The 27881-nt window shown below is 38.2% G+C and overlaps 1 protein-coding gene and 1 long non-coding RNA gene across 21 annotated transcripts in view; one reads left to right on the top strand and one right to left on the bottom strand.

Annotated features, from left to right (window-relative positions):
* The window catches only part of MLIP (muscular LMNA interacting protein), a 98237-nt gene that overhangs the window by 16390 nt on the left and 53966 nt on the right, over positions 1-27881 (top strand). For 16 of the 17 annotated variants that reach the window (XM_025149203.3, XM_040697434.2, XM_040697427.2 and 13 more), the window contains 2 exons: positions 25180-25338; positions 27276-27644. In XM_025149203.3, coding sequence (XP_025004971.2) covers positions 27402-27644 — 243 coding nt within the window. In that variant the 5' untranslated portion in view covers positions 25180-25338; positions 27276-27401. Of the gene's footprint in view, positions 1-14687; positions 14847-25179; positions 25339-27275; positions 27645-27881 lie in introns of those variants that run through there. The other variant, XM_025149202.3, reaches the window with a different exon arrangement.
* Positions 151-17305, bottom strand: LOC121110160. Of its 4 annotated transcripts, none has more exons than XR_005858137.2 (3): positions 17185-17305; positions 16685-16804; positions 151-1198 (listed from the first exon to the last, which is right to left on the bottom strand). It is a non-coding gene; the product is annotated as an uncharacterized LOC121110160 (long non-coding RNA). The 4 variants fall into 4 exon arrangements; XR_005858140.2 differs by having other exon boundaries at positions 16685-16791; positions 17185-17297; XR_005858138.1 differs by lacking the exon at positions 151-1198 and adding an exon at positions 15149-15396.

The following is a 27881-nucleotide window of genomic DNA, read 5'->3' as shown; positions in this document are numbered from 1 at the left end:
TTGATACTGATCTTGGGGACAACTCTTTTCCCTCCACGCAAACAGGTTTTGCCACTGACTGTCATACCTGAGCCTAGCTGAACTGTAAACAAGATTTCCCTCCCTTCCCCCTGGCACTTCTATGTAACACACTTGATGGCACTTGTTACTCAGTCTTATCCAAATTGCTTTATTTTGATCTATATAAACAGATGTGGATAGTTATAAAGAAGACTTATGTCCCACAATGGTTGTATAGGTAGGAGATGTATTTCTTCTATTCAGGAAGCCAGCAGTGGTACATTATACCTTCAAGCAAGAAAGCTTCAGCTATTTGCATGATTTATTTTGCTATTATTATTTCCATGGTTAATGATTCTCTGGCATCAGACCATCCTCTTCTGCTGCTGTTCTCTCAGCTCTCTCAAGCTGCCTTCTCAGTCAGCAGCACCAGCAAATATGTTGTGTTTTTTGTTGACTTTTAATCTTCTGTTTCTCCTTGTGCTCTCCCAGGGCTCGTGTCCCTCGGCACAATTCACATCTGGTGTGTGGGGCAGCTTTGGGAAGAATGATCATCCTTCTGAGGCTTTGTACTTCTTTTCAGCCCAGCAGTTTGTTCTAGAGACAGCCTTGCTTTTTTTGTCAGCACTAAGAAGCCTGGAGTAATATCAGATAACATAAACTAGAGTTTTCAGTTGACCTCTTTGTTTGTGGGATCTTTCAAGGTTACAGTTTGATTCTTTTATTTTCCTTTCAATTGTCTTCTGTCATTTATATTGACAAAAGTTGACTCGTATTTGTCTTTCACTTCTGACATATATATATATATATTTACTGAGGTGGTGCTGTTTTATTTCTTTTTATTTGTGTTTTCTTTCAGCATCTGGTTACTAGCCCATTTGGTGCCTGATAAATACTCAGGGCTGTGACTTTGTGCAGATCCGTGCATGCACTTCATTAGCTGCACTCCACTGATTTTGTTTGGGTTGCTTCTGTGATTTAATCTCTGTAGGGATCAGAGTTTGCAGCTGAAAAATTTGATAACTCCGTGGCAATGACTGTTGCAGGCACTGTGTGATTGGTTGTTAATGCAGAGATGAATGAAAGTGCTGACTGCATGTGCCGCTGGAAAAGGGATTCTCACTGTTATTTGTGAGTGTTCAGCTTTGCGTGGCTCCCTTTCTACAAATGCAGCTGAAGCAGCTGTAACAGTTCTGTTCTGTTTTGATTAAAAATAAACAAAAGACAATAACAACATCAACATTTCAAATGTTCTTTCCAGAGCTTACCACTATCAAACACAGCTTTACCCTAATCTGCCAGCTGCATACTGAAACAGTCACCGCTCCTGGTGCTGTCTGTTCTTATGGGCCCTCTACACACATTGGACTGCAGTAAATTCAGTGAGAAGTTATTATTAAAAAAAAAAAAAAAAAAAAAAAAAAAAAGTTTGAGAAGAAGCAAACTTTGGTTGCGTTTTGAAGGATTTTGTTAAAAAATGCTTTAACTTGTTCCTGTTTATAGCAGCATTTGAGCATTTCTGGTGCACGTGTGTGTCTTTATCTAACCAGTTCTGAAGTGGTAATTAATTTGCACCAACTATATTGGAAGATCACAGAATCACAGAATTGTAGGGGCTGGAAGGGACCTCCAGAGATCACCAAATACAACCCCTGCAAAGCAGGCTGCGCTGGTAGGTATCCAGGCAGATCTTGAATATCTCCATAGAAGGAGAAGATGAAAGTAATTCATTGCTATCTGGATTACTAAGCACTGAGTATGTTCAGGATTATGATACTTAGATTTTTCTTTTTTATACATATTTTTTCAGAGCTGATAGAAAAGTCTCAAGAGAGTCTGCCTTAACTAATGTGACAAATTTTCTTATCTAGCTGACTTCTCTCAGTCATTTAGAAGAAGTCTTTGATGTGAAAAGTGTAGTATGTCTTTTCGTAAGTGTTCAGACTTGGTTACACATAGCAGCAGTCACTGCTGAAACAGCGTAGTTAATCTGATGGCTAATTGAAAAGTTTTTTGGGGGGGAGAGAAAAAGTTGTATTCCATAAATGAAATATTTTATTATCAGAAGCAAGTTAAAGAGTTTCACTGGAGTTTATGTGCTATTTTGTGTTGTGATGATAGCTCACCACCAGGTTCCAGATTTTTACCTCCATGTGTTTGTTCCTGTAGAAAAAAAATTTGCAGGAGTTTTGCAAGTGGGTTTTGTGTAATGATTATATATGTCACAGGAACTATGCAGTAGAAATAAGCGTTATGACAACCTTACTTTATATTAACTCTCACAGTTTGCATCTTCCTCTAAGATGGAGGTAGAAATTCAATTAGCAGCATTAGTCAGAGTCTCAGTGTTGAGTTCCCCAGAAAAGCACTCTGCATTCAACTTCTGCTGCTATTCTTAGTAATTTTTCAACTTTGACCATGAAGATGGAAGATGAGACTGCTGATGATGACTCATATTGATGATAAACAGAATGGTTAATATCAAGGAGATGTTTGGCTCCTACAGTAACTGTCCTCACCAGTAAATACGTGTTCCAAAATAATGCATTGGGAATAGAGAGTTGAGTCAAGCACAAATATTTTGAAGTAGGACTGTAAGAGCAGGTGGGGTAACAGCTTGTATTTTGTGTTTGTGTTTTGGATGTGTTTCTTGGTGTGAAACTGAGGCTTAGCCAGTGTTTGGTAATCCTAGGAATAATGTCATGTGTAAGGTGTGGTTTTAACATTCTTCGCTTGACTCTCTGCCATAAGAAAACTGTTGTCAATATTAGAATGCCAGATATTAAGAATGAAAATACTGGTTTAATTTAAAGTCCATTTAGCTCAGTATGCTGTCCTTGGCTGGTTCCTTCAGTTTGTACTTAAGAAAAAAAGGCATTAGGAAAAAGATATTTCTGCACCTTCATGTTCTTCCTGGCCTTAATTTAAATTGAAGGATCTATTAGCTATGGGTGTATTTTCTTGGTCTTTGAATCCAGCTTTTCTTTTTGGCATTCAGAACTTCCTGAGGCAATGAGATTCATTACAGAATTATGTTATATGAAACTGTCCAGAATTTGATTGTATGATATAGTCATGTGTTGCCTCATAGCAACTTTAACTTTATACCAGAAATCCAGTGAATCAAAGGGAAAATGGAGGTTTATATACATTTGCTTTTCTACAAATTTTACGGAAGACATGGCCTTGCCCTCAGTACCATAAGCTACAGGGAATCTTGTGTGTGAGCTGCTCAATTAACATTTGGGCAGGATTCAAGCTCCCTCTTTTAGATATCTAGGAAGTACATCTGAGTGAGTCATCCTCGGTTTATTTTGCAGTCAATTAGAAAACCAACCAACCAAAAAAATGCAACAGAATTTCAGAGCATAATTAACACAATTTTAGACATTTACCTTTGTGTAAAACAGTCTGCATCTCAGAAGTGACAATTTCTTTTCATTGCATATAAAAAGAATCAGACCTAGAATCACAAATCAGACCTAGTTTTCTATTTTGGAGATCTTTACAGTTGATCAGATGAATATCATTCTGAAGTCATTCATAAAGGGAGAAGAAACAGATATAATCTCAGAAAACAACTGTGCTTTGGGAAATTGCTCACCAGATAAAACATCACTCAGCCCCTCTGGGCAGCTGGTAGGTAAGGTGCTCTTACATCAGAGAAAGAAATAGCATGGAAATTTCATCCAATTAAACATGCTTAAGACTAGATTTCTGTTTTTAATGCCTGACATCATGATGTGTCCACAGGTTTTTTGTGAGATTTGTTTACAACCTAAATGGGATGAAAGTATTCCAGTTAGACTGTAAAGAAGCTTCCTTTAAAAAGGTCACTAAGAACTTTTTGATTAATACTATCTTGTTTGTGTTTGGCAGCCAGTGTAAGAGAGGAAAATAGAATGTGAAAAAACACAAGGCGAGGTGAATAGAAAATCTCTTCTCTTTTGTAACTGAAGCAAGGTGAAAAGTAAATGTTATCCTTACATGGTGTATAGTGTGTTGGAGGCTAAGAGATGATCCCAGGGCACTGGGGAGAGGAGCGTTTGTCCCTGCACTCAGGAGATAGTGAGTTTTCAGCATGTGTCCCTTTAGCTGAGAGTCTGCCATCCCAAGCCTGTTCCAAAAATTTGATCTCCCTGACAGCCAAGGAATCTGTCACTGCCATACCACACATTGGCACAAACATACTGCCTTGCAATTGATGTTGCCCTTTTGAAGTCAAGTCCTTACTGATCCCGATGCCAAATCTGTACTGCTGGATTCTTCTAGGTAATTGGAAGTGATATTTTGATTTTAAATGTTTCTCAGTGGAAATGGTAGGAGAGTAAAATTGATCCAAGGACAGAAACTATTACGGGCTGAGCCAATAGATAAGCATTTAAGAAGCTTTAGCATTTGACTTATCCGAATTTTGCCATTTCTTTTACAACAACAAATGATTTTTTTTTTCTAGTAGTGCATTCTGTCATTACTGTGCTATGTTTTCTTCAAAACAAACAAGAAAAACATTCACATCCATTTCTCGGTTGTTCTAGTGTTTCAGCATTCCTTCCCAGAGGAATTTCAGGTGTCTCCATGAGATTACAGAAATTGTAAATAAATGACCAGACTACTTTTAAAAATTTATTTAAGAGCTACACTGTGAACTTCATATAGGGATGGCAAGTTCTGAGTGTCTGAGACATAGAACAGACTGCTGGACTAGATGATCTTAGTGTTTTTTTTCCAACCTTAATGATTCTATGAATCTATACATTTTATGCTTGGTGGTCTTCAGAAATAATCACAGAAATGATGGTGAGTAGGCCCACTGGAAGCTGTAACTCTTCCACTCCTACTACTTTAGTCTGTTCTTTAATTGCCTCATTTTAATTTTCCTAGAACGGGAATATAGAAATTCCCGTTTTATTTAACATGTCTAGTCAGCAGGATGTGATTAATCTCTCATCAGCTTAGACAGCTGCATTTACATCTGAACGGGCTGTCTAGGCCTCTGGTATAATGAATCAGTGGATGGAAATAAGAACTTCAAGGGCATAATCATAGAATCGTAGAATGGCCTGGGTTGAAAAAGACCACAATGACCATCTAGTTTAAATCCCCCTTCCATGGATAGGGTTGCCAACCACCAGACCAGGCTGCCCAGAGCCACATCCAGCCTGGCCTTGAATGCCTCCAGGGATGAGGCATCCACAACCTCCTTGGGCAACCTGTTCCAGTGTGTCACCACTCTTTGTGTGAAAAACTTCCTCCTAATATCCAACCTAAACCTCCCGTCTTAGTTTGAAACCATTTCCCCTTGTCCTATCACTATCCACCCTTGTAAACAGCCATTGACCAATAATTCTCTTGTGCATTTTAGATCCCTATCTTATGGTGAAATTACTTGTTTTCTAAGAAGTCTCTGTTTTCTTTTCATTGGCTGTAATGGAGTCTTGAACAAATGTGAACATGTTAAGTACTTACGTTTCCTTAACTTCCTGTGCTATACAACACAACAAGGAAACTAGAATTTATTTCTGCATAAACTTTGGCTTGTCAGATTATCATGATGCTATTTTATTGCCTTTCAAATTATTTTGTTTATCATTCAGCATTATCTTTTGTGTAGTACAGGGGGCATCAGCTGGCACATCAAAAAAGTTCATATGGGGAGCTCAGATGTACACAGATAAAAATGTAGAGAAAATGTAGTCTGAAATCTGGGCAAAGTCCCAAGAAAAAGCCAGTAACATTCCTGCTCCTGTGTTATATTATCTTAAGAGTCACTCTGGTTGATTGATAGCACAGGGAGGTTAAATTCTAAAGAGGACTTTCATCATTTAATGATAGTGGGATTTATTCTGTAATATTTTTTTCCTTTCGTTTTCTTGAGTCATTGTTTCTTACAACATGATTAGATATTATATTATGCCCTTAATATTCTTTCTAGTACGTCTGGCAAATAAACAAGGTTCTGCTCATGTTTCTCACTTGGACAGTAAAGGATAAAATGATTGGAAAGGCATTCCATTTGTACTTTTAATTATGCAGATTTATGTACTGGAGTTTCCATGTTGTAATAACAATAACCCTTTCCTAGTAGGGAGCATTGCCATTTAGGCATTACTACTGTAGTGAGGTTTGACCTGTATGTTCCTTTATTATCTTATGAAAGAAAATAGCCCTGGATGGCTCTGTTTGGGAATTCAGGATGGTGTCTATGATTTGGTAAACACCGGTCAGGAAAGAATAGAGAAGGCCGAGTGGCATAATATCTCCAGATGGAGAGCAATCACATATTTGAAAAGGTTTGGATGTGTGATAAAGCAAACTGTCTATTTTCCTGTTGAAACTCTATTCTGTTCTGTGAAAAAGGACTTAAGAAACATGGAGGAAAGTGCTTAATGTTAATGGGATGCATTGCGTATACTTAATAAATGTTTTTCTCTTGACAGTAATTTGTCAGAAGGAGATTATAGTATTTAGCTAATATGTATTTGCATATCAGACCAGTCACTCCATCTTCCTTCAAAGAATCAATGAAAGTTTTACTGGGACTGCAGTGAACAGCTTTCCTACTCCTTATTCATGAAAGCAAGCCAAATATCCCACTCTCATTACTTGAATTTTACTTACCTCCATAAAGCACTTCATTGAGTATGAATTCAAGCAGTGAAATTATGCAGGAACTGTGCATAATTTCTGCATAATTTCTTGCAAGAATTTACTGTAATTACAGCAACAGAGGAACCAGCTGATTGTTCTCAATTAGTTTTCCATTTCTGTTAGAAAATCATAATGCAGAGCAATTCAGATTGAGAAAAAGGCACCTTGTAAGATAAAATGTGAACAGAAAGAGTACCTTTCCTCATTTAAAAAGGATTAATTTCACAGAGCACTCCATCTACAAGAAGAGAATCATACTCCTTTTTAGGACAGAGAAGGATTGAGTTATATCTCACCTGATATACCTTATATTTGCTATATGGATACGTCAGCAAGAGAAAAATCAAATATTTTTTGTATGAGGATAAGTGCATGATTGTGACTTGCCTAGGGCTACAAAGTGCCAGAGACAGGTATGAAATCCAGCATGTGTGTGAAAAATATTGACAATAGCAGTGAACTCCTAGCAGTGAACTCCTAGCAGTGAACCCAGTCTGTAGTCATATAAGTTATTCAGATACTCTGTCTCGTTGCTGATGGCCAAGGATTCATCTGATTTCCTTCCTGATTTATTCTTATAGAGATAAACCAGTACTCTCTCTCTCTCTCTCTCTCTTTTTTTTTTTTTTGGTAGACTGCTTTGCACAGAGAGGACATAGTTCTTTGAGGGGAAAATCTATATTACTTAAAGAAAAGCAGAAAGCTGGACAGTAGCCCTAAGGAAAGAAAGCATGCCATCTGCATGCACAGAGCCAAGCTGAAGAGCTGTATGTGCAGTCTGAGAGAGGAGGGGTCATGGAAAGGAAGTTTATGCTTCTCTTAAGCAGGCTGCTCACAAGCTTTACCTGTTGTACTGAGGGACATGGTTTAGTTGGGAAATAGTAGGTGGATGATTGGACTAGATGATCTTGGAGGTCTTTTCCAACCTTGGTGATTCTCTGATTCTGAAATCAATATATCTCCACGTAGCCTTGCATAATCCATTTAATAATCTTGTTTTGGACAAAATTTGAAGTTCTTTCTTCACTGAAAACAATAGCAAAACTTTAAAAAATCACAGAGGAACCTGTGTTCCCAGCATTTCTATCCCACCTCTTTCAACCTGATTTATTCATTGTTTTCAGCAGGTACGTTACTATGTTGGTGCCCTTCCATCTGAATGGCACATGAACACAGTGGTTTGTGACCATGATATGAGCATCCATTACCACCACTGTGATACACTGGAGCTTCTTTAAATAGAGATGAAGTACCTCAGAGTACTTCCAACTAGTTAGAGACTTAAGGACCGTCTTTCCTGAAGGTGTCACTTTGGCACAGAAAAGCTGTTTTCATTCAGATTGCTTCTTTAAGTGATACATTTTCTTTTTTATAATGGCTATCACAGCTGAAAAAACGTTAGGCTAGTATGTTGGTACTAAAGGCCTTTCTTGGGTATCATTTATAGATAATGAAAAATGCAACATATCTCTCCTCCTTGAGTTCTTCTATTTATAAAAATTTTCCTGGGAGTAAATCTGTAAAATTATTTCAAGGTCTCGTATAAATAATCAAATATTTCTATTACATGGCCATTACCATATTAAGTGTCTGTGGTACTAAAATCTGAGGTATTTTTTTATTCTAAAAATAATCAGAATGTCCAGCTTCAATCATTGTCAGTCTTTTATGATACCTGCATTTGGAGGAATCTTTGCTTGCTTGTGGTGCTGAGGTTTTATTATTGTTATTTATTCATCAGCTTCTTAGATAGCTTCAGTATATCAACTTTCCAAAGCAGAGCATGTTGATTAGTGTTTTTTTTAGAACAATTTGACATGTTAGGCTGATGTTGGCAGAGAGAGGTGGGTTAAATATGTAGTGGATTATCTCTATACATTTTAGCTGTTGACAGTGACAGAAGCAAACTGACATTAATGCATCTTGATAAGTGATACTGTTATTACCGATGTCACTTTTATCATCAGCTACTCAAAATATTGACCTGTGATTCTTGATTTGATGTTATAATAAATTTGGTACATATTAACATGGATATTATATTGACTTCTTTATGACATATTACTTGACAGTAATATCATTATTGTATATTGCTTCAGTTAACTGGTTAGCATTGCCCTTAGTATCTCCTTCAAAAGGCAATAAACTGTAATTTATTTATTCATTTATTTAATGATAGACACACATAGTATTTATTGGTTTTGATATGAAATGTATGAGGCATTAAGAGATACTGTCATACATCTGATTTCATTGCCAATTGAAGATGTTGCACACAGATTCAACATCACTTAGGGCTTTTTCCTCTTTCAAAGAATGCAAACCTATTTTGAATGTAGGGAGCTGCCTGAGGGAATGTCCAGGAAAAGTCAAGTTTAGAAAACAGTCTAAATCCTGGCCCTTATGAGTGGTAAATATCTGAGGTTGGGCCATGGGAAAACACATTGCCTTGTTTAGCATTCTCAGCTGTGACTCTTTCCAAATTTAGGCCTCTAAACTAGATATGAGAATGAGACTATAAAGAATGCTGTGCTGGATTAGCCAGAGTCCCATCTTGCCAAGGTTGTGTCTCAGGCAGTGCCTCATAGCAGAAGCTAGGAGAAGTGTATGAGAACATGATAAAGCCAAGAACTGAACTCAAATTTCTTAATTTTCGAGAGAATTACCGTGCCTTATTATTACCTTAGGCACAGAGTGAGTGAGGGAGATTCTCCTAATAAAAGTATTTCATGTCATTTACATAATTCAATGCTCACTGGGCCAGAGTGAATAAGAGAGATAGAATTTGCTATCTGTTGTTCAGGACAGAATATCAGGACTTTGGATAAGGAGTTTCTATCTTCTGCTTCAGTTATGCACTAACCCTTTGTGCAAAGCAGAATAAGTATGACAGAACAGACTGTGCCACTCACCCTCAAATACTACATAAGGGGATGCTGAAGGAAATTCACATGGCAAGTAAGGAAGTCCGCGACCCAAACAGAAAGAAGGGCAGGGCTGGATCATGCCAGTGATGGATGGTCATGGGGGTTGCACAGAAGCACGGTGAGCTCTCCAGGATGTGGCAGAGAGCCCGGGCTGTGCGTGATCTGTAACTCCTCCTGCCTGAGCATCCCAACAGCCCCTAGCTGGCCAGCTTATTATCTGTACCTCAGCTACGAGATAGCAACTTTTTAAAATAAACTCACTCACAATCACATGAATATGCTCTGAGGCAGACAGGCTGAGCTTGAACGAGAAAAGCAACTTCTGAAGTGTGTTCCTAGGTAACTATGAGGATTCAAACAAGCTGATCATTCAGTATTTTATCTTTCAATTTGAACAGCCATATTTCTTGTGGCACTGTGCCATTAATTAATCTTCATGAAATGAAGCATATTTTTCAAGTAGGCAGGTGCAAAGATATCACAGTACATATTATTTATACTTGATTTCAAAAACATAAAAATTGATTCAAAATCTAGGCTTTTCCTGGGTAATCATAAGAAGTCTACAGAAAGACATAATTTGTTTCAACGGGACAAGTACATATTCTGTTTGCTAAAGCAGATACCAAATTCTTGACACTTCACCTCCACCCACATAGCATTCTCCCTTCTTTTGTTATACACACATTTTCTACAGAAAGCATGCCAAAGGCCTCTTCATTTTGAGTGCTCTGATTAATGTTTGAGGTTCCATCCAAAGAAAAATGCCTCATAATAGCTTCAAATCTATCTGCAACCACGTGCTTTCCTGAACTGTTTTGTTTTGCAAGAAGAATAAGAGCTGATGATAACTCCTCAATTCATACACTTCAGCTGCAGTCTTCTGGCTTGTTTGTGATCTTCAGTTCTGCCATAGGTCTTGGCTGCACTCAGATAAAAGGCAGACACTAGTGAGTGCTGCAGAACTACAGATGTTCTCCCACATTTGCCTGGAGCTTCTTGGTCATTCATCAAATGGGCTTCCTCCACACAAGGACTCAACTTAAGCATCTTTGAGCTTATTTCTTTCACCAGTCCTGGCACGTTATATCACCTCTACAATGTTCTGTGTCTGGGTTTGACATTTCTGGCCAGGAGAAAACTTTATCTGAAGGAAAGTTTCAGCCTTTGGCAGTTTGTTTTCAGATGCTAATTGAGGATGTCATCTTTCAAAGCTTATGCTGAAAAATATCTGAGAAAGAGACAGTTGAAAATAGCTAATTACCTGGTAGATGGAGCATGCATTAGCACTGTAGGAAACTTTAAGTATGCTCACATCTGGCTTTTCAAAGGCAAACATTTTCAAACCAGTTCTTTCAGCCCATCTTGGTGTTTCCACAAGTTAGTCCATGCTGGATTCAAAGAATCTCCTAGATGAAAAGTGAGTAACAGCAAATACGTTCTGTTAAAAGATTTTGTTCGAGCAAACTGGCTTTTTACGTGGAAGAAAATACTCTAATGAAAAATTCCTGGCCCACTTCAGAACTGCAAAGGAGATAAGATTTCCTATGTACGATGGCAATACAGATTCAGCTGCAACAAGCATAGTGCTTGGTTTCTTCTGCTGAAATTAAGGGCATAAACTTTTAAATGAAAGAAAGTTAACAGCTACTACTATATCTGGTAATATTCTACAAAGATCTTTACTGGAAAGTAGAGTAAAAATAAGTACTTGGTACAAGAGAGCTTCTGAGTCACTTCCAAAAATAACTAGTTTCATTTCCTTGGCTTTCCATCTACTTTTTCAGTGCCAACTTCTGGCTAGTTAACAAACAAGACTGAACAGACAGAGCACATGCAAAATCAGAGACTGGAGCTGTAAGGCATGTACCACATGAGGTTGCTGTCTTTTTGATAAACTACATCTGTTGATACATTTCCCTTAAAAGTTAGAGAAAGGGCATTTCAGAAAAGAGGTCTGATCCTGCGGACACTTGCACCATCTGTTTTTCGGGAGTGGCTGAGCTCTCCCATTGACCTGCAGCTTCTGCTGCAATCAAAACCTCACCTGGTCAATGTTTGCAAGACTGAACTGACTGAACTCTTAATCACCTTTTTATCTTTATTTTTTTTTTTCCCCAAGGAAACAGCCTTAATGAGAAGGAACATAAAATCTACTACCATGAAAAAGACAGAATTTGACAGAAATAGTATGCTGACAATCTTCTCTTAAAAAACAGTTTGAGATAATTTTAAAATAACATGAAGCTTTAGTACAAAGCATGCATAAATAAAATTACAAGGGTTGCAGTTGGACTTACAGTGTTAAGGTTTTAAAACTTTTTATATTTTAGTGTGAGCCTGGATATGTTTCTGTGTTATATAAACCTCTGAAGATGTTCACAAGGCATTGATTATGAAGCTATCAGACTACATGTTGCTCTGTGCATACAGATGTCAAAACATTAGAAATGCTTGTTATTTCTTAGTATTGCTTGCAGGATATGCTCTGGGATAAAGAATGATAACATGAGATTTCAGGACATGGATGAAAAATAGAAAGCAATCTCTGTTGGTAACAGATCGCACATATATAATATTATTTTCCAGAGCTCTAACTTGAAGTTGAGTCTATTGCTTGGTCATTCATTGAATCTCTTCACTGAATCTCTTCACTGAAACTCGTACTGAAATAATGTAGATGTAATTGTGAGCATGCTGATAAGTGCTATTTCTCTATTACTAGTAATGATAGAAACAATGTTCAGCTGGCATCCAAGACATATTTCTTTCATTTCCAAAGCTAAGACCACACAGAAATGAAATCCATTCTCATTGGATTCTCAGGTTAAATTTGACTTATTGCAAGTAGTTCTCAGTGAAGAACTGTCCACAGTGAAGAAAAAAAATCCCTGAACAATTTAATCTGAAGGTCTTCTCAATCCTGACATTTCAGTATACAGCATTAAGCAAGCAACATTCTTCCTGGATCTACTTTTGGGAGACTGCAGGCTCAGCTTCTGCTAAGGTAAAAGGAACACACATCTCTTTGAAAGGCTGTAGAATTTTAGAATACAACACTTACAGTTTGAAGCAGAAGGCATGTATCTTCACCTATAGCTCGTACAAAAATGTAGCACAAGGTAACCAGGACTTTACAGTACTTCTAAATATCAAAATGCTAAGCTGCTGGACAAGAGGAGAGAACACATCCTATATTAGTTATGTCACTTAATGTACAGCTTGAAGGCAACTGGTTTTCCCTAGTGATGAGAGTAGTTTAAGGATCTTCATGAAACACCCTTGAATTGCTTCTAGAATAAGCCTTGATAGTACCAACTTTACTATTCGTTATTATAGAAGCTTTCATATGCTTTAAGATTATTAAAATCTTTATGAAATCTCCCAAAATGCAGTTCTGGCAATAAAATAACCCAATTGCTTCTTTAATCTGAAGAGGTGATTATTACATCTATGCCTTCCTTCAACTAGTTAGAGTGAAGATGCAGTGTGAAAATGCAAATGTTTAGGAATCATGTACTGAATCTGTATTCTTTGTTACTGGATTAAAAACATTTTCCATTATGTCATCACCTGTATTCTTATACTGTAAGCTTCTGAAGAAAATATCAGTAGGAAGTAAATGAAAATATGTAAACTTAAGTTCACTAAAATTAAATCACCTTCCCGTTTTATGATGCAATTATCCTTTTTGATTATAGTATTTATAGAGATATTGTTATTTGCACAGTTTCATCTTAAAGTCTAAAGTATACTTTGGAAGATAACACTGACAAGGTTTTGCTCAAATCTGGGAGACTCTAGAAGCCTGGCATTAGTAGCGTACTTGGTCAAGAAGCCCAAAAGCTGGATACACAGTGTTTTCTTGCTTTTTCCAAGGTCTGCTTGAAATGTTATGAACTCTAGAGGTGATATAGGTAGTTTGCAAACTGCAAGTAGAGAGAACAGTGGCTGAGAGAAATCGAGGTGATTTATAAGAACGAATAGATGGAGTAAGAAAAATATTATTGGTCAGATGTGTTAATTGATGCCGGAATGTAAGACTGAGAACATAAGGCTAGCCAGAAGGAAAACCTGATTATGAAAGTAAACAGCATCATTTGTATTTCTGTTCTGACAGAAATGTGGCTTGCAGGACAAAATCAGAACTTGACTTTAGGGTAAAGATAGCAATTTGAAAGGGATTATTGTCCTAGTTATGAAGAACTTCTTGACTGGACTCAAGTGGGAACTTTGATAGATGACATATATATTCAGGTGGCAAAAAAGGAAGAAGTGAATGTTCTTCTAAGTTAATGTGTAAAGGAATGTGCTAAGTAGGTACGTTATTGTCACAAAAGATTAGACAAATAATGCCATGTGGGTATAGTTAATCTGTGAACACACGGTAAAGACTGAAGCTGTGGTTAGCTATGGACTGTTGTAATGTTTTAGAGTAGACATAGTGAAAGACCTTGAACAGGGCTCCTGAAGAAGCCTGAGGCAGAGCAGAGCATAGATGTCAGTTTGCAAACTGCCTGAATTTCTTGGCTTAAGTAAGTAAGCTTGTTCTTGGTACAAAATGTACAGTTAGCTTCAGAAAACATACTCCCATTCTTTTTCCTACACTCAAAAATATCTGAGGAATGGTGCATGACTATTCAGCTCAGTGATTATGCAGTGTACAAAGCTCAAAATATTTTTTCTTGATGAGACAAAGTCAAGTTTGTAAAATGACAGCTCTTCACACAAGCTCTTTTGTTAGAAAAGAAATAAAAATAAAATGACTTAATTGGAACAAATGTAGCTATTCTTCCAAATACCGTCAGATCAAAATGACCTTGATATTGTCAAACGTGATATTCTTGACATCTGGGAAAGCTGAAGTTAAATAATATTTAAAGACAGCTGCTTTTTAAAGATAAGCACAGAAAATAAAACAAGATCCGAAGTATACCATCCTCTCCCCTTGTGAAAGTGTGGAAGAAGCAAACAGCTATTCAGCTTTACCTTCTTACATGTTAGTAGCTGAGTGCCTGAATAATCACTCTTTGTAGCCAGCATTCTTCTGGGCCCACACAGGCCTACTCAGAAAATAGCTTGTTAAAAGAACCTCTGAAAATCTCTGCTGATGAGAGGAAAACCAGTTTTATCACACACATTTCTTCACTGCTTTTTGAAGTTCAGTATTTATTTTTCTCTGAACTGTGCTCTACATTCCACGGACAGCAGACTGGGTAAAGAGACATTCAGACTATCATCCCACTGAGTTTTATTGGTGAAGGACAGGTAAGAATGCTTGTAGAAGGGCTCATGTTGGTTATTTGTTAAATCCCTTGCACAGATGACTGAGAGGGTAGTAGGACATCTGAAGGAAAGCCTATTGCTGATTATATATGATGAAACAATCTATTTCTTAACGATGAGAATGACAGCTTCCTCCACCTATGGTTGGTTAAAAAGCTGAAAATTTAGTGTCTGAAGTTTTTACAAATGTGCTGTGTATCCTTAGTAAACCATCAGTGAGTATATATTTGTTACCTGACAAGAAGTAATGGCCTTAAATAGCACCAGGGGAGGTTCAGGTTGGGTATTTGGAAAAATTTATTCTCAGAAAGAGTAGTGCTGCATTGAAGAGGCTGCTCTGGGAAGTGGTGTAGTCACTGTCCTTGGAGGTGTTCACGAAATACGTTGATGTGGCACAGAGACGTGGTTAGTGGGCATGGCGGTGATGGGCTGATGGTTGGACTAGATGATTCTATGATTCCCTTCTGTTCCTTTTGGAAAGGAGATGAGGTATTTGGGCTAGCTGGTAGTATAAGACTTTCACTGCTTCCTGCTGGAATGGCAGCAGTTAAACTGTAAGTCTTCATTCCAGTCATAAAAGAGTGAATAAAGACTAAGGTTTAAATTTGCACTTTATGAAGTCTATGAAAGCATCTTTCTTTCTCTCTCTCTCTTTCTCACTTTAATACCTTTTTTTTTTAATACTTTTTTTTTTCTGATTGATCTAAAAACTGACAAATCCAGGTGCCAGATGACTTTATGGATCTTGAAAATCATATTTGAGAGTATGTCATGATCAATCACAGAGATAACTTTAAAATGTGAAAGCTATGCTATTCTCTGTCATTGATATGTGGGTGCCAGATGCATTGCCTTTGAAAATCTAAGCTGTACAGCTCTGTGTGTTTCATCATACCCTTTGGATTCCTGCTCCAAAAATATAGCTCCTTAGCAAGATAAATGCTCAGACACAAGATGTAGTGGTTTGGAAAAGGAGGTATCTATTGAAAATGTCATGCTTCAGAGATTTAAAAGAAATGGAAATGAAAGTTTTGTAATAATGGCAGAGTATGAACATGGGAGACAACTTGATAGAATCTGTGCTGCCAGGAGCAAATAACATCAACCTTTTTCTTTTCCCTGTCAGATCAATTATCTTTAAATGAAAAGATATCTTTTAATTAAACTCAACTGGGCCAAAATGTTTTAACTATCAAAAAAACTGAACACAACAAAACCCTTACTCTTAACAGCTTTTAAAAATGATTTTTTTAAAAAACAAATCTAAAAAATCTATCAAAAATAGACATACTACTACTGCTGGAGATCTGAGGACAGACAGACAGAAGTAATAAGAGAAGGAAAAAAGGAAAAGGAAATTCTAGGGGAAGAGAACATCTAGGTGGAGCTGGATGTTTGTATTTGGGGTGGCGGAGAATAACAGGAGCTGTTGATTTCAGGCAGAGAGAATGGACATTTCCAAAGAACCCAGAGGCAGCTGAAATCTCTAAGTAGAGACTTAGATCCTCATGCCTGAAGTTGTCCTGTGTCATCTCCTGGAAGGAGGCAGTTTGCTTTGCTTAAAGTATTTGAATTGCAAATGAGTTTGAGTCCAAAGCTATAGTCCTTCAGATTTGAGGAGAATTTTTTAGGATAAATGCTACAGTACCAGGTGACTATAGTCTGATGGACCCTGGTTGTTCATTTCTTGCATTCAGAGTTGGATTGTTATTAGTGTTACGATTTTGTGTTTAAGTGTCCTGTATAGAACGATAACTGGAGAAGACAGAGAGACTGCCAGTTTGGTAGTGTATTCTGAAATTCTGCTAAAGTGGTCTTACCAAAAGAGGTTGAGAGTGAAGCACTGAGATCTTCATCTAGCACATCTTCATCGGAGTCCAGGGGGTCTTCACAGACAGCTTATAACTTGGAGCCATTTAATGCACACCTGCAAAATTCAGCTACTAAAATGAGTCAGTAGCAGTCTTTCAGTTATTATAAACAAAGCAGGAAAGCAGATCCCCTGGAATGAAAAGAAACATTGCACAGGTGGGAAACGCTCAGTCTCATCTGCTGTGCCCAAATTACTGCCAAGCCTCCAGGGTGGGGTAGAAGACATAAAGACATAAGAGTTTGTAGGTAATCTAATTGCAGTATTAGCAGTCTAATCATAGAGTTATTATGTTGTTAGCTCCTTTTTCCATGACAGAGAGTTGAGTTTAAAGAGGTACTCATCCCAGGCAATGTTTATCAGAACACACTTTATAAGCCTACCCATTATCACTAATAATGTGAAACTGTTCTTATTAACAGCAAATGGCTATTCATAGGGTGCATTTACCTACTCAGGAAGGTCACTGCTATGCTCCCAGAGTGATTCAAGGCTGTCCACCCAGAGACACAGCTGGGATGGCAGCTCTTTGTGCAGAAGCTTAAGGTTGTACTGCTTTGCCATGAGCTTCTAGGTGAGGTCATAAAGCTGCTCCTAGGGCCCCTTCTTTCTTATTTTGTACATGTAATCCTTCTGTCTTTGTCCATGTGGCAGCTATAACCTTCCGGGGTAGGGTCAAAATGACCCAAGCTGTTCACTATTGATGTGACAAGTATGTGCTGGTGGCCTTGGTCAGGCTGAGTTGACTGTATTCAGAAAGTTTCAATTCTTATTCATCCAACACAACCTCTAATCCCTGTACCTATTATTTTGGGAAGGATTTTCATGCAATACCTTTCATGTCTACCATCTTTTCAGTTTAATCTTTTCTGCTAATGCTTCCTCATCATTCCATTCACACAAGCGAACACAAGTTCACAAACACACAGAGCTTTCATGATAGTTACTAGTCTGGTTACAATGATAACTAAAATTAAAGTTCAAATGATCTAATTGCTATGGATCATTCCCAGTAAAATTAAAATAGATCTACACCAATTTTTTCATTTCTATCTCCTTTGTTTTTCTGTCTGGATATCCAGTTAAAGAGAGGTGCATGATGTTAACAGTGACATTGACTTCCTCTGTGCTTTTAGCCCACTTTGAGTTATTTTGATATGTTTTCTATTTATTTTTCTCCATTGGCCAGCACATTATTTGTTGCATACAAACTTTACCATATCCAATGTTTTACATACACTGAGTTCTGGTTCTGTTTCCTTTTTATCCTTAATACCAGAACAGAAGGTTGCATTCCTGTAGTGAGCAATAACTTATTACTAATAGTTTGTGCTTGTAGCCCTGGGGCCCTTATTCTGCACTCACACTTTCAAGGCTTCTGCTATTACCTTGTGCTTGTACTTTTGGAAATCTGTATTAAAATCCCATTTTTCTTCAATAGCCTTCAAGCTATGATTTTCTGGTAACATAACACCTGTTTTATTAGCATACGTACATCTGTTTCTTGGAATCACTGAATAGTTCACTGTACAAAGATAATGGTCTATTAGAAGACATACAGGGATCTACACTGATGAGACAGTGGGAACCACCTGCTTTCAAAATAGATTGCTTAAGATAACATTGCTGATTTGTTAACGAAGTTGCTCTGCAATAGTATTTGTAAGGACAGCTGTGTTGGCAGCACCAGGTGGGTTCCATTGGGCTGGATTCTCCTGTGCTGGTGACAATAAGATGGACTGGGATGATGGGGAAATCTCACTTCCATTTGTAAGCAAAGATAATTAAGGCTGAAATTCCTCCAACCTGCTGCTGCCCAGACATCCCTAGAAAATGAAGAGCAAGTGGCTGATGCATGCCACTGTGAAACAGAAGTGTATTGTTAGCATCATCAGCCAAGATCAGACACTTAGTTCAGACAGACATAAGCAGGGATTTGTTTCTATTCCCAGTGCTTGATTTGAAAATTACACGTCTTAGGTGCAGCTTTCCAGATAAGAAAGTAAGAGGAAATATGTAATAGAAATTATCACATAATCATAGAATGGCTTGGGTTGGAAGGAACTTCAAAGATCATCTAGTTTCAACCCCTCTGTTGCGGGCAGGGTTGCTGAACACCATATCAAGCACTAGATCAGTCTGCTCAAGATCCCATCCAACCTGGCCTTGAATACCTGCAGAGATGTGTCTCCCATTTCTCCATGAGTCTTTTGACTGCTAAGGTATTTGACAGGCTGTGGGCTAGACAGCACTAGGTTTTTAAAATTTTCTTTTGCAATCAGCTTTTAAACTTTTTCTGTCTGCTTTTGTCAGTCCTTGAATGCCTTCTGTGCAAGACCAGATGGCAAGTCTGGCCATGCTGTAAAAAATCTGTGCAACATCTGAAACACAACATGCATGGGTCCTTTCTGACTGATCTACACACTGAAATGAATGCAGGACAGACAGACAGAAGGGAACAGGGCGAACATGCTGAGGAGGTAACTGGATGCAAGCTGGGTTTGGGCCTGACTGCCTGCCTGGAGGTTTGTGTATAAGTGAGGGACTACAGCATTTTGGGGTGGTACAACAGAGATGTTTTTAGCTTGGAAGATGTTGCTTCCAAGCAGTTTTAGGAGATTGGAGCAAGTAAGGGCTTTCAGGATGCCCATGCTACCTGAAATATAACTTGGAGATTCAGGTTGCCTCAGGAGCCAATGTTTTGTGAGTGTTTAGTCAAACTGCATTTAATTAAATCAATTATATGTAACAGGCAAGTGATATTACTCCCCTTTTGCAGTGGAGAAAATTAAAGGTTATCTTTACTCACTTTTCACTTTGCCCAGCTGCATCTGTGTAGACCAGTATGAAAAAGTAATTACAGTTGTATAAAGTCTGTCAGGCTGAAAAGCTAATTAAAATTATTATGGAAAAGAAACATTTCAGCTGAATGAACTCTTGCATTTTGAATAATAGATGACGACTTTATTCTATTAGTCGTTTGCTCTTTCTAGTGCTTTACACACCTGAATTTTCAAAAGATATTCATCTGCACACGAGTGTTAGAGCGTGCTGCTCTATTGAGAGAAGCAAAGTGCTTTGTTCAAGGTGATACAATGAGCATGTAACAGGGCCAGGATACGGTGTGGGGAACTTCTCAGACACAGCTGTTGGTGGGAATTTTGGCACCAACTTCAGCAGGTCTGAAATTTCACCCTGGACTTTTGGACTGGATTTAGCTTTTCCCCTGAAGTTCCACGGATACGAAGCTGGTGTTCGGTTGATCATCTGCTGCTGTTTGTAAAAGGTTTCAGATAAGCAGGAGCTCATATTACTCAATAATCAGCTCATCTCTACTGGGTTACTGCGATAGCAGCGGTAAGTCAAGATATGGAAATTTGCTGAAGTTTCTTACATCTCATTAAGCAGTCACTTCATTTGTTGCAGCCCGGCCTTATTCTTGGTCTCTAGAACAAGACAGTATGTGTTCTGCAGTCAGACTTCAGTCTAACCATTGGTCCAAGCAGAGGTTGCACAGAACAGGCTGTGCTTTTGGGTGGCCCCTCTCCAAGCTGGGCTCGTGGCTTTAGCTGTGCCCTGTGTGAGAGGGCTATATTTAGCAGGAATTTGAGGCATGTGTATCTGTGCTCTGACCAAAGCAGCATGTCGGTCAACATGTTTCTATGTCACATTGCACACATTTGTTGTTACTGTTGTTTTTGCTATTATTTATACATATATTTTCTGTCCTTCAAATAATAAGCCACCTCAAAAGAAAGTACTTAATATTTCAAGAGTAAGGTTTTCCCAGGGCGTCCTTTTCTTAGTGAGATGACTTACATTAACAAATTGGTGGAAGAAGTGGTAATGTGATCCAGCATATTCCATTTCACTTTAGCAATCTGTATTCCAGAAGGAAATCCTGGCAAGCAATCACTGACAATGGGACCTCAATTTAAATTACAAAACAGGCAGTGTGCTGAATACATATAGAGTACGAGAGAAATTAAATAGAAGTGCTTATTTGTCTTCATAAAGTACCCAAGACAATAAAAATATGCTCTACAAGCAAGGATTGTAGATGCTGTGGTAATGAAAACAATAATTAATATAATTTAATTTACTACCCCAGGCCATTTGTAAATTGATTTTAATTATGCAACAAACCTGTTTGTAGACTGGTAGCATATGAAGTCATGGAAGCCATCTAAAATAAATTTCTCCTTTAAAAACTACTTGGGAGCATATTATGCAGCTGCCTATAGCCCCCTAATGGCTATTCAAAGGTTATTTATATGAGACTGTATTTTCTGCTTTTCAAAGAAGTAAATTACTTAAAAGTATACCCTTAAGAAATTATCACATTGAACCCAAAGTTGATTATATAATATAAATGAGAATTCATTGGTATTAACTTGCATAGATGTTGCATGTGACACCATAACTGTGTTGGTGCAAGAGAATTACAGCAGCAGGGAATGTATGGTACTGAATTTCTTTTGGTGTTATTACTGGATCTGAAGAAAGGACAATAATCTACAAGAAGGTTTCATAAATATATATTTTTTAATTTTATTGCACAATTATTTACACTTGTATGCTGGTGTAGCTATCAGTAGATGTAACCTAGCGTTGTAGGTCCACCCTGTTCATTTCCTTCAGTACATCAGAGACAGATCAACCAGAGAGATACAGTAAATTAAATGAATATATGAAAAAAGGTGCAAAACTCTTTCTCCATCTGGAAAAAAAAAAACAGCAAAATATCATGTAAAAATTCCTTTTGCTTCACAGTGTCCCATTTTTACTTTTCCTTCTTTTTTTTGTAAGAAATAGAAGAAAAATAAATAAATAAGGGCTGTTAGGGCTGAAAGCTATTGAAAACCTAGAAACAAAAGAATGGAGTAACTCTCTTTCTCCCCTGCTCTCTTGTTATTTTAGTTTGCAGAATTACCGATTAAAAAGTATTAAAATTTTGAATGTAAAAATATTTTATTTGTTTCTGAAGTCAGCAAGATGAGAACAACCACTTAAAAGATATTTTTAAAGAATAATTTTTTCTTTTTTTTTTTTTTCCCATGAAAAAAAATTGGGTTTTCTGGCCTGTATTGTATTTACTCATTGTCAAGGTTTCTGTGATACAACTTAAACTACCTGATCGGTTTTACCTGCTAGGAGCACTCACTGTGGATGATGCTCAGAGGACTCCTGCATGCTGCCACACGGTATCTGGAAGCTTAAAACTTTTGAAATACAGTAACTCTATTTTTGTTCATACTTTCTAATGACCAGGGAAAAGGAAATATATTAAGGGGATATAAATACTACCCAGCTTAAATGGCTTCTTTCAGTTGAAAAAATCTAGCTTGCACATATGCATTTATATATGTTTTCCAATCTTAGTTTTAGCTTGCAAACAGTTTGGATGACTGGTTTCATGATATGTCTATGCCAAACACAGTGAGGCTTTCTTCATATATTCTTTAATTTTTCCACCAAAACAACACAACTGGAAGTGCAGGACAAGACACAGTATTGAATTAGGCTCTGTGAATTCTGGAGAGGTGTTGGCAAGATCCTTCCATTACTATGCAATGGTCAGGTTATAGAATCATAGAATGGCTTGGGTTGGAAGAGACCTCAAGGATCATAAGCTCCAACGCCCCTACCGCATGCAGGGCCATCAACCTCCATATCTAATACTAGACCAGGCTGCCCAGGGCCCCATCCAACCTGGCCTTGAACGTCTCCAGGGACTGGGCATCCACAAGCTCTCCAGGCAGCCTCTTCCAGCACCTTACCACGCTTTTGGTAAAGAACTTCTCCCTGATATCCAATCTAGATCTTCTCTCCTTCAACTTAAAACCATTTTCCCTTGTCCTGCCATTATCTACTCCTGTAAAGAGTTGACTCCCCTCCTGTTTATAGGCTCCCTTTAGGTACTGGAAGTCTGCAATGAGGTCACCCCACAGCCTTCTCTTCTCCAGAGAGAAAAGTCCTTGTAACTTGGATTTTTGTTCACATTTCCTCAGGCTGTTATCCTGGAGATGAAGTACTGGAAGTTTGGTAATGCCAATGCACTTGATTGCAATTTTCTGTAATTTTTTTTTTTTTTTTTTTTTTTTTTTTGTATGTGGGTCTTGCTATATCTAAACATTCTACTTTATCTCTTCCTTTTTCTTTTATAAGGAATATTTTGTGCTGATAAGTATTCTCTATCAGGAATTTTTGCATATACAAAATAACTGATGTTAAGCATCAAACAAGCATGACAAGAGGGTGAGGTAGAGAGGTGAAATACTCATAGAAGTAGACAGAGTGGCTACTTGCATTTGCTAACTAGAGATGGAATATGAAAGGACAGCTACATATCTGCAGGAAAGCATAAGGCCATCTCCAGCTAATTTCAGTGGAGATGCAGGTGCTGTGTAAGACTAATGGATAGTGCCAGCTGTAGTGAAACCACTAATGCTAATATGATTTGTATTTCTGCCCTTGTACAGGTAATCCAGCTTCTTGAAAAGCAGTTGTGGGTGGTTGTGTCAAGGCTCCATCCCTTGGCTGCATTGTGGGGACTAGCTACTGCTAGTGGGAGGATGTTCTTGAGTACTGATACAGTCTGTGAGTTGTACTGGGACTAGGCATTTGATGTGCCAAATATTCCTATTTAATTTTTTTTCACTGGTTCACAAAGAGCATACCTTAGCTACTGAGAGAAAGAAAGAACTCTATCATTTCTCTCTTGTGTAAAATACCATCCAGAGCTTCAGGTGTTGTGGAGGAGCATTTAGGGATTGCCCTTCTGCTACTAATTTAGATGCTCCTTGACCACTTGTGTGGAGGAGAGAGGAGGAAAGTAGGAGACTGTCCTGTCCCCCTGCACACCTCTAAGTGGGCGCAAGTTTGCAGTGTAATGTGACTTACTGGCATGAGTGAATACAAAACCCAATTTCAGAAGTAAGATGGCTGCCTTTTATTCAGGCTTTTCACTTTCAAGCATCAAAGCACCTTATTCTTTCTGAATTAAGGGTGAGTACGTGGAAATTTTTTCTGGAAGTTGCTCAGAGAACTGAGTTCTTCTAAATTGTAGAAAAACTGGTAATTGGTATAAATAACCTGTCTTTGTTTTGCACGAGTTCTCCAGGAGATAGCTGTCAGTGGCAAAAACAAAATTTTGCTTAATTTAAACAAACAAACAAAAAAAAAGGAAATTTGTATTTATCATTTTTAATGTTCCAGCCACAAGACTCAGTCATGTGAATGCGTTCCGTAATTCCACTGTGTTCCATAATTGCTATTTACTTATAGACGCAAATTGCAAGGAAGCATAATGAGAGCCATAGCTCTCAAATTTGTTTCATTTTAAACAAACAAGTGAAAAAAATCCTGTCAAAGCAATAGCCCTGTTTTTGTGTTTTTTTTTTTTCCCTGTATGACTCAGTACAGTTCAAGACTATTCGTATTACAGATCCTTGAAAAAGCAATTAACTTCTATAGGCTTTGAATCAGAAGTTAAAATGAGACAAAAATAATCTGTAATTCTATATTTTTGAATCGGAGAGATTTTCTACACCAACAAGTAGTGGGAAAATCACTGAGTCTAATTTAGTGATTGGGGCTGTGTTGTACTTCCCTGTGTTTTCCTTGTAAAACCTTTGCAGTTCCACTCCCTGATATCTGGCAAAGGAAATTGTTTCCTCACTGCCTGGACTTGTTTTCCTGTCCAGTCTCTCCAGTAGAGGGGATAGAAATGGCTGGGGAGCACTGTGGTAAAATCCAACATTTGGATGAAATCACCTTCCCCTTCAGTGTATTCAGGCCCTATGTGCAGGGTCTTAGTGAGAATGTAGGATGAGGAGAAAGAGATGAGAAGAATGACACGCAATTAGTTAATGTATGTGGCCAAATGGCATAAAGAATAAGGGGGAAATGCTTTCCTTGAAGCAGAATCCATCCCACATGTTGCTCAGAATAAACATGAAAACATGTTTCTTTTTTTTCTTTCTTTCTTTTTTTTTTTTCTTGTTTTACTAAAGGCTTTTCTGATTTGTTCTAAGCTGTTAAGCAAATTCTCTAGGGGCTATATGATGCCCGGATACAGTGGCATATTTACATTTTCATTAGACTAAAATGAGTTACACAGAGCAGCCTTAAAATGAATTGAATATGGTTTTCTGTTTCTGGTATGGAAAGTGGAAAAAATAGCAGATTATTGAACCATTCTCCTGTCTTCTGTGCTACACCATGAGAATGTATAGGATGTTGATGGATATAATCAAGGCAATACTTTGTCCATGAAAAACGATCTCAAATGCATTGATTGATGAAAAATCTATTGACAAGTTTAGTTAATAAAAGTTATATCGGTGAAGTAATTCACATGAGCACTATATGTTATTTCAACTTTGATCAAAATAACCTAGACAAATGTAGGCAATAAAATTGAATTAATTATGTGTTTTGCAGGTCACATCTCAAGAATCTGAAGCCAAACCACTGACCTTCACATTTGTGCCATCCATTGGACAACTTCCCACTCATTTTGAGGTTGTAGATGTCTCTAAGTTCCTTGTGACAATTCCAGAGGAGCCTAAAGATCTGAGCAATCAAGAAATTATAAATAAGGTAGAATTTTCTTGTGCTTATTTTTCTACTCTTCCAAAGATATGTAAAATGTTGTTCTGGGCATCCTGTACTGAAGTGTCTTACCTTGAAATATGCCTTGGCTAGTATTTGGTTATAATTACTAACTCTATCAGAGGTTCAGAATCATCATACAAGACATGTCTGCTCAACAGCCTATTTTTGTTGTTGAGTGCATACCAGGAAGGAAACCCTTCAGCATTCTGATACTCTACTCTGTTGGTTGTGCAAGGATATATTCTTGGCAGAGGCAGTGAGATTCCTTTCCGATCTTCATAGGAGCAAGGGCAGCGTGTGAGGCATGCTATTACATGGGAATCCACCAAGAGATGGTCACATTACAGCAAATGCCAGTTCTTTGGCTTCCAGATAAGGTGGCACTTCTCTTCATAGCTGTGTAGGAATGCGTCAGTTGAAACGAAAACTCGCTTTCTTGTTTTTGAAAGCTTGTCCCAGTGATTTTCTATGACAGTGTAACCAACAGCCATTATTCCGTCTACAGTGTCTGTTTTGTTCCTTTCCTGCTTCAAAACAGGTTTCACAACAACTCCTTCCCTGCTCATGCTTTGGGGTGATTTTGTTGTTGCTCCTCCCCTGGGACATTTCTGGACCTGCAGTTCTTGGTGCTCTTCCTCTTAATAAACTTTTCATGAGAGTTCATACTCCTCTGACCTGACCATGCTCTAGCACTTTCAGAAAGTTTTATAACTGAAAAAGAGTTGGATCTGGACAGAGAACGGGCATTCTTGAAGAGACATACACTGAAATACTGCCCTCAGGATGTTTAACCCATCAGATACATTTCCAGCCATCAGGATTGATTTTGCAATAACCAGTGCTCTGGGATAGGCAGAATGATCTGTTCCAGACATCTTCCTCTCTGTGTTTTAATATGCTGTTAGTCAGAGAAAACTTTCCTGCCAAGGAAGGCAGTACTGAGTCTTTCATAACACTGCTTATTCCCTTTCCTAAAACAGCTAGAACCTAGGCAATACTTGTAAAAACAAACAAACAAAAACGAACCAAAAAACAAGCAAAAACACCTCCAAACTCATAACTGTAATAACTTACTGTACTTTACAATTGCGTTTTTTTTTTTTTAAGAACTCCAGGGGTTCTTGGAGATTTTGGTGGAAACTTCTTGTTACTACAATCCTCAAGCAGGATTCAAGTATGAGCCCCATCTCCAGGTTTTCTCCTGCATTACACAAGATTTTTATTTCATGATTCGTCCAAGACAAATATGATTTACCATGGCAGTTGTAATCATGATTTGGTGTTTGGTGATTTGCATATCATATCTCCAGCTACTCCTACTCTCATTCAGTGCTTATTTGAGAAGTCACATACTGGAAGTGTAAATAGGAAGAACAATTGTGGTCTGTGTTGAGATGCTTAAGCACACAGTAAAGCTCTCTGACCTCAAATTATCTGTCTGCCCTTTTCAGAGAATGCCTTGGCTTGAAGGCCTTTGTTTCTTCATTAATATGTATAGGTTTTGTCCCAGATTTATCTGCCAGACTCCTGTGAGGAGTATTGTTTGCTCCCATGGATCCCACGGTCACAGTGCCTTCCCATCGTGTCTAGTGTTGTCAAGTCTGACAGCTCATTTGGCTTGATTTCACCCTCTTTTCCAGTTCCCCCCAAATCATAGCACCAGACTTGGGCTCGCATTCTGCTGTGAGTGCACTGTTGCTCCTTGTGTAATAAGGAAGCATCACCTACACATTGGGAGCTGGCTGGATGCTGCCTGGGGAGCAGCAGGCTGGCTGAGTTCTGCTCATATCAAGCCCAAATTCTTCATTCACCTTCTGCACTTCTGGTAGGGTAGTGCCAGTCACCATGTCAGGCCAAATTTCTCTTGAGGAACACAAGTACAACGTGGCTAACTGAGATCTGTTCCCTTGTATCTCTTGTAGGCTAAGGTGCTCTCTGATGAGCTGTCCTTAAACAGTGGAGGCCAGCAAGACCGTGTGCCTGCCATCTCTACAGACAGCACCCAAACTGTTCTACAGTCCCTGGTGTCTAACTCAAGCAAAGGAGAAATGCAGGAGAACGATCTTTTTAAGGCTGAGTTTATCCTGATTACGGACTCCGGTGATGAAGATGAAGCAGGCGCTGCCTCTATCAATGCCCAGCGGCCCTCCAATGGCTTTGGGCCCATCAGTGCCCAGCTGCTGGCTACATCCCATGTCTCTCCTGGCATGGAGTCAAGGAAACCTCCCAGCGATGGGCATCTTCCAAGTGCTACACTTTCCCACAGCACTGCTGATCAGCAAAACCAGCAGGTAACCTATTAAACTGTTATTATTTATTATTATTAAACTATTAAACCTATTAACTTCTTGAACTAAACTTTGCATTCAGACCTTTCAGGACAAAGACCCTGTGTTTCTTTGTAAGGCAGCTTGGCCGATTTATTCTTTAATTAGTGCTTTTGCTAGCCATTTCTGTAATGTTTGTATTCTAAAGAGTTGTCCCTGCCCTTCTGACTTATTGCCTCTCCCTGTGGCCCTGGTGGATAA

This window comes from Gallus gallus, chromosome 3 (assembly GCF_016699485.2).
Source record: "Gallus gallus isolate bGalGal1 chromosome 3, bGalGal1.mat.broiler.GRCg7b, whole genome shotgun sequence".
Classification (NCBI taxonomy): domain Eukaryota; kingdom Metazoa; phylum Chordata; class Aves; order Galliformes; family Phasianidae; genus Gallus; species Gallus gallus.
Note: the sequence above shows the minus strand (reverse complement) of the source record. Positions and strands in the feature narration are given on the sequence as shown.